Source organism: Engraulis encrasicolus, chromosome 11 (genome assembly GCF_034702125.1).
Source record: "Engraulis encrasicolus isolate BLACKSEA-1 chromosome 11, IST_EnEncr_1.0, whole genome shotgun sequence".
Taxonomy (NCBI): domain Eukaryota; kingdom Metazoa; phylum Chordata; class Actinopteri; order Clupeiformes; family Engraulidae; genus Engraulis; species Engraulis encrasicolus.
In genome coordinates, this window is record NC_085867.1 from 1676532 (window position 1) to 1684450 (window position 7919).

The window sequence follows — 7919 nt, forward strand, 5'->3', positions numbered from 1 at the left end:
CATTGAGAGTCATCTGAGAGTGCAGTGTGTGGTGGGCATCTGTCATCCCCAATGTTTGGAAGGGTGAACTTTTGAAAAGCAGACAGAGCAATCTGCAGATTGATTATGGAAATGGCTTCCAGTGAAACCGCGTGGACAGCCAGGGATGACATAAGTTTTAATCTATCGATTAGATTTTCAAATTAAACGCTTGCCCTTGGCACGGGTTCTTGAAAAGCACAAGTGAAATTATGCTCCATTACAAGTGTTGCCAGATTGGGCTGTTTCCCGCCCAATTGGGCTGCTTAGGATGCCTGTGTGCGGGTAAAAATAGCATTTAGCAGAAAAACCCGCCCAATTTTTGCCATGGAAATCAATAGAATTGGGCGGGATTTTGTGCTTCTAGGCGGGTTTTGAGCATTTTTTGGGCTGGAAATCATCAGCCTCATCTGGCAACCCTGTGTCCATTACGCCGTGAAGCGGCACCACTATAGTCTTCTATTACTACAAAATGCACACAGAGCAATATCACATCACACACATGCCTGTGTGTTCACTCTTGAAATCTCAAAGCCATTGTCCAGGGCTGTAGTACTTGAGTCCGGACTCGGTCCGAGTCCGGACTCAAGTCCGCTTTTTTACGGACTTGGTTTTGTCTTGGACTCGCTATCAATTGGTCTCTGACTTGTATTGGACTCGGACACTGGCCTTGCCAAATTAAGCTTTTGGACTCAACCGGGTTAGTCTTCACATCTATGGCATGTGGGCTTACCTTCAAACATCCGCTTTATTGATATTCATCCTTTTCATTGTTTAACACTGACCGACATGTGACTCGGACTTAACTTGGACTCAAATCTTTTTGGACTTGGTCTTGTCTCAGACTCGAACCTCTTTGGACTCGGACTTGTCTCGGACTTGGACTCTACAAAGGTGGACTTGACTACAGCCCTGCCATTGTCAAAGACCTAACACATTCACAGCTCCACAATCACAAATCACAAACGCGCCCACATTTCAAACCATACACGAACTCACACTCATAATTCCCTGCTGCAGTTGTGATATCGATATGCGATAGCGATATGAATCTAAACACATAGAACCTATCTGCCGACACACATCCATCCACTCCCCCTCCTCCTGCCTTTTCACTTTCTAGGTTTCTCTCTTTCCATCCCTCTCTCTCTCTCTTTTTCTTTCTGTCTCTCTCTCTCTCTCTCTCTCTTTCTCTCTCTCTCTCTCTGCCTATCTGTCTCTCTCACACACACAGACACACACACAAACACAAACACACACACACACACACACACACACACACACACACACACACACACACACACACACACACACACACACACACACACACACAAACACACACACACACACATGCACAATCACACCTACACAACCATGTACTCGTGCAGATATCCAACCGAGTGCACTTCACATCTTCACAGCTTCACATCTACCATACAGCTGTGTACACTCCAAAGGATCACAGTATTTATTCAACTGGACCATCGTAACAATTAGCCCAGCTGTTCATGTTCAAAGGCTTAGCCAAGGCCTGAATATACAGTATGTCTGGTGCTTGATGTACTTCACACTATATTATGCAAGAATTGCATCTTCTCAGACTCCCACAGCCACACAAAAAAACGCCTTTTTCAACACATTTGGTCATATCATAAAAGTTTAATCCAGTCTGAAAAGCAGGCCTGGAGGGAGATACAGTGGATATACAGTATGAGTCTTATAGTACTGAGTACAGTAGGTCAAGTTGTGTTTCTTTTTGCAATACAAACTCCATTTTCCAATTTGCATGCACAAGGTCATTAGTACTTCTTTTCCACTGCCAGTTTTCCAGCAGGTCTACAGCTTGACACAGCGCGACTTGGCCAAGGGCTGCACAATTAATCGAAAATAATCGAAAATCGTGATAAAATCGTGAAATCGAAGTCGTGATTTTAATCGTGGCAATAGTGACCTACCTTTGAGAGCGTCCTTGAAGCCAGAACATACTGACAGGCTGGTGTTTCTGGCCAGAAATCTGTCCACCTAAGTTTCATGCTATTGCCTTTACATAATTATTACAATTCATTTTATTTTGCTCATCCCATATATAATCCATTCTGGTTATTTCATCATGTTATAATTTAAAAAAAAATCAGCAAAAAATCAATAATCGTGATTAATAATCGTGATTGCAATTTTGACCAAAATAATCGTGATTTATGATTTTTTTTCCATAATCGTGCAGCCCTAACTTGGCCTCCACGTTTTTCTTTTCGAATAGACATCACACAGGTCAATCGTGAAGCAAAAAGTGGCGGTCGAGTCGGGCTGTGTCGCAGAAAACCATCAGTGGAAAAGAGGTATAGGTGAGTGATAATGAGATGTGCAATCTACTGTACAGTATGTGATTGCCATTACAATAGATGACTTTGTACCAAAACAACCACGCAATAAAGTAAAATACAGTAAAACCACAACCACACAATAAAGTAAAATACAGTAAAACCACAACAACAAAATAAAGTAAAATACCGTAAAACCACAACCACACAATAAAGTAAAATACAGTTAAAACCACAACCACACAATAAAGTAAAATACAGTAAAACCACAACAACAAAATAAAGTAAAATACAGAAAAACCACAACCACAAAATAAAGTAAAATACAGAAAAACCACAACCACAAAATAAAGTAAAATACCGTAAAACCACAACCACACAATAAAGTAAAATACAGTAAAACCACAACCACAAAATAAAGTAAAATACAGTAAAACCACAACCACGCAATACAGTAAAATACAGTAAAACCACAACCACAAAATAAAGTAAAATACAGTAAAACCACAACAACAAAATAAAGTAAAATACCGTAAAACCACAACCACACAATAAAGTAAAATACAGTTAAAAGAGGTGCTCTTTTAAAGTAAAATTATATGAAGTGGATTGAAAAGTGAACAGGTAGCCAGTGTAATGTCAACTGTACAGCTCTTATTGTTTAACCCATTTTTTCCTAAGCCCTTTTTTGGGAAAGGGTGTCTTCTTCCTATTAAATCCTAAATATCTCAGCCTCTGAAGCACATACAAACATGAAATGACTTACGTTTAAAAGCCAAGACCCTCCTCTTGCATTATAATGTGTTCATTCAGCTCTAACATACCCACATATTTAATAAAACAGCTCAAATATCAAAATCCTGAATGCAGCGTATATGTGTCTCCAGGACACAATGGGTTAAACAAACAGAGTTTGACTCTCCCCAAGCTGAGCGGACAGTACACCAGGGTGTGGTGAGAGTCAGGCTTTACCACTACAGTCACTGCCATAAACTATTCAAGGAAGGGCTGTTACAGAGTGACAGTGTGAGGGGACACAGATGGTAACAGATAGATAGAGGAAGGGCTGTTACAGAGTGACAGTGTGAGGGGACACAGATGGTAACAGATAGATAGAGGAAGGGCTGTTACAGAGTGACAGTGTGAGGGGACACAGATGGTAACAGATAGATAGAGGAAGGGCTGTTACAGAGTGACAGTGTGAGGGGACACAGATGGTAACAGATAGATAGAGGAAGGGCTGTTACAGAGTAACAGTGTGAGGGGACACAGATGGTAACAGATAGATAGAGGAAGGGCTGTTACAGAGTGACAGTGTGAGGGGACACAGATGGTAACAGATAGATAGAGGAAGGGCTGTTACAGAGTGACAGTGTGAGGGGACACAGATGGTAACAGATAGATAGAGGAAGGGCTGTTACAGAGTGATAGTGTGAGGGGACACAGATGGTATCAGATAGATAGAGGAAGGGCTGTTACAGAGTGACAGTGTGAGGGGACACAGATGGTAACAGATAGAGGAAGGGCTGTTACAGAGTGACAGTGTGAGGGGACACAGATGGTAACAGATAGATAGAGGAAGGGCTGTTACAGAGTGACAGTGTGAGGGGACACAGATGGTAACAGATAGATAGCGTGCCGATGTGATTCAAACATTAACATGGCTTTCATAAGCCTGCAGCAGTGGACCGTTGAATTTGGAGAAAATCGGGAAGCACTTTCAACACACCTTCTAATGCTCAACACTGGGTGCTTACATAACTTTGTCGATAAAGAATCTCAAAGTTTTGGCTTTCACCCTTTCTCAGTGTATGAGGCGATCTAAAATTCAAAAAGAAAACTGCTGAGTGCTTCTTTTTTCATTTATCTTTCAAGACATAGAGTTGAATTTGGCCAAATGCATTGGGTTGAACTCCATGTAGGACTTTTCAGTAACTCCCGTCAGGATGCAATTGTCTCAATAAAAGCAACCATGTCATGTTACAGTAGGTAGGCTATAGTGTATGTATTAGTTATGCCGTCATATCGACTGAGATGGATAACCTTTGTAACCAACTTTGGACCTCTCTTTCTCTTTCTCTCTGTCTCTGTCTCTCTCTCTCTCTCTCTCTCTTTCTCTCTGTCTCTGTCTCTCTCTCTCTCTCTCTCTCTCTCACTCTCTCATTTTCATTCAACAATACCAGCTAGAGGTCCACTTATTCAAGTAGCCTACTCTAGTGAGATACCATGCATTTGTGGAGCAAGAACACACACACAAAAAAGTTAGTGGCTACAGAGTGTATTCCAACTCTGGGTGGTCTGAAATTGTACAATCAATTTCCTGTTATTATTCACCTACTGCTAGCCTGGTTCTGATCAGACCTCTGTGTGTGTGTGGTGTGGTGAGGTGGGGTGAGGTGAAAATGTTGACAAAACAATGTAAAGCTGCTGCTGCCAGGGCCGGATTAATGCACATGCTAGATATGGCTGCAGCCTGCCAGGGGCCCCCACCTGCCAAGGGGCCCCCACCTGACAAATTGCAGAATTGTGATAAGCTGCAAAATTGAAAAAGGCATCTGTCATGTTGACTGCAAAGGTAAATATGGTATCCTTCATTAGCTCATAATTATGACACTGCCCATGTACATTTGTTACTAAATTTGCCTTCCAGGGGGCCCCACAGCAACCTGTAGCCTAGGGACACAGTAATGCCAAATTCACTGTAATGTAATATAATGAGAGAGAGAGAGAGAGAGAGAGAGAGAGAGAGAGAGAGAGAGAGAGAGAGAGAGAGAGAGAGAGAGAGAGAGAGAGAGAGAGAGAGAGAGAGAGAGAGAGAGAGAGAGAGAGAGAGAGAGAGAGAGAGAGAGAGAGAGAGAGAGAGAGAGGGAAGTGGTGAGATGGACAGATGACAGAGGAGGGAGAGAATTGATATCCGCATATCCGCTATTGATCTACTTACAGTAGGAAAATGAGATTTAAAAACTGTTTTTCCTCACTAACAAAGCTGCAGCACCATGGTAGGCCATTGAGTTTCATCCTCAGTCTGAACCGCTTTGCATTTTGCCTTGCTGAGTTCAATCAGTAACAACCCCACCATCATTTCCCACCCCTGCTCCGGGTCCTCCTCTGAAGTACTCTTAAATAACATTATCATAGTGGGGGATGTGAAAGGCGGGGTAAAAACAAATGATAATAAATGAAAAGGCCAAATGTTCCCCCATCCCTCACAGCTCAGAGGGCCTCTTAAATAACATTAGCATGGGGGATGTGAAAGAAAAAGAAAAGACAAACAGTTTCCCCCGTCCCAAAAAGCAGCTGTTCCTCTAAGGTCAGGCTGTGCAGGAGATAAGAAATCCATCAGGATGCCTAACACCCCAACCGGGACCGGCACGTCTCCAGGTCCAGTCTGGATGGGATGGTCAGCTTGTAATCCTGTGTCCCGCCAATTAAAAGCTACAGTGGTCATGGGGCGGCTGCTGCTGCTCCTCTGCCTTACGCTGGCCATGTCCTTGAACACAATTTAAAAACGCCCCAGTACAGTGCCAGTGTGTGTGTGTGTGTGTGTGTGTGGGGGGGGGGGGGGCAGTGTCCCTTTACAATTTGTGCAGCATCACAAAAATGTTTACATGGAGCAGACATCAAAAGGGTTCTTGGCAGGATTTGGGATTTCTCTTTGGATTGGTTGAGGGACACGGACTGTGATATACTCTTGCATGCAGGATGTGTACTACTGCTGCTACTGCTGCTGCTGCTACTACTACTACTACTACTATTAGTACTACTGCTACTGCCTCTGCTGCTGCTGCTACTACTACTACTACTACTATTAGTACTACTGCTACTGCTACTGCTACTGCTACTACTACTGCTACTACTGCTACTGTTACTACTATTACTACTACAACTACTTTTACTACTACTACTACTACTACTACTACTACTACTACTACTACTACTGTTACTACTATTACTACTACAACTACTATTACTACTACTACTGCTGCTGCTGCTACTACTACTACTGCTGCTGCTGCTACTACTGCTGCTGCTGCTACTACTACTACTACTGCTGCTGCTGCTACTACTACTACTACTACTACTACTACTACTACTACTACTACTACTACTACTACTACTGCCTCTGCTGCTGCTGCTACTACTACTACTGCTGCTGCTACTACTGCTATTACTACTACTACTACTACTACTGCTGCTACTGCTACTACTACCACTACTACTACTACTACTACTACAACAACTAATAGTAATAATGTCACAATGTCCACAGTTTGTAGTATAATAGGAATGCAAATGAAAAGGGTGATTTATGCCCCTACTATATACAGCTCTGATCTACACAGTAAAAAAAGAACTGTTGTTTTTACGGAAAATTGCTGGCAGCAGTGGTTGCCAAAGTCTACCTTTAAACAAATAACGGTATATTTCCTTTTTACATTTTACGGTAAGATTATGGCAGCAGTGGTTGCCAAAGCCTACCGTTAAATAAATAACGGTATTATTTTTTTTTACATTTTACGGTAAAATTATGGCAGCAGTGGTTGCCAAAGCCTACCGTTAAATAAATAACGGTATTATTTTTTTTTTACATTTTACGGTAAAATTATGGCAGCAGTGGTTGCCAAAACAGATTGGACAGATTATATTCAGGTGAGTTCAATTATAGAGTTACAATCAGACAACTGATTGGACTGATTATACTCAGGTGAGTCCAATTATAGAGTTGCAATCACAGACAACTGATTAGACTGATTCTACTCATTGGAGTCCAATAAACATCAACTTAATTAGATACCTAAATAAATGCCCAATTGCCAGATTGTCTAGTGCAGGCAGGTGGACCAGTCTAGTATCATCAATGAAGGGTATGCAAATCCATTTAAAAAAAAAAAAAAAAGGCCTGAAAATAACCTTAAGGAAAATGAAGGCCAAAGCTAGCGGGGCAAGCAAGCTAACAAACAAGCTAGTTAGCAAGCCACCATGCAGCCACCCTTACAACGTGACCTGCTAGCCGGGCCGGCCAGGTGAGGGCAGGCCAGCAGCCGGCCAGCCGGCCTTACAGCCAGCCAGCCAGCTAGCTAGCTAGCAACCAGTGAGCAGTACAATGCAACAGTCCCTGTTTAAATACATGTTCAAGTGAACCATGTGACCCGAGTGATGAAGCATTTGGCAGGTGCAGGCAGTAAGTTAATCATTGCATGACAGCCCTTAGCACTCAGGTGAGGTCAGGAATTGATTGATAGATTGATTTGGATGGGGTAGAATGACAGTTTCAAATAGACTGGGCTACTTCTAAGAGCTCAAGGGATTACTGTCCCAGGTAGACTTTTTCAGATTATACTAGCCTATAGGTATATTTTACACATTAAATGAGGCTAAACTGTAGGCTGTTACCGGAGAAATAATAAGTTACAATGAATTACTGCAAAATGTGCAAACTGTTGCCATTTGCAGTCCTTAACTGTTGCACAGTTTATTCAGTTGCCAGCTTCATTGTTGTCAAATCTACAACGTGGAGGCACCTGGAGCCAAGCAGACAGGCAATATGTTTTCTGTGGAGTAATTCATATTCAATTCATT

At 42.2% G+C, this 7919-nt stretch overlaps 1 protein-coding gene across 1 annotated transcript in view; it reads left to right on the plus strand.

Moving 5' to 3' along the window:
* Window positions 1–6335, plus strand: part of LOC134458643 (uncharacterized protein DDB_G0271670-like) — a gene marked incomplete at its 3' end in the record, with an annotated part of 108756 nt that extends 102421 nt beyond the window's left edge. Inside the window, exon 7 of the mRNA XM_063211073.1 lies at window positions 6089–6335. Coding sequence (XP_063067143.1) covers window positions 6089–6335 — 247 coding nt within the window. The remainder of the gene's footprint in view (window positions 1–6088) is intronic.
* Between the last annotated feature and the right edge of the window lie 1584 nt (window positions 6336–7919).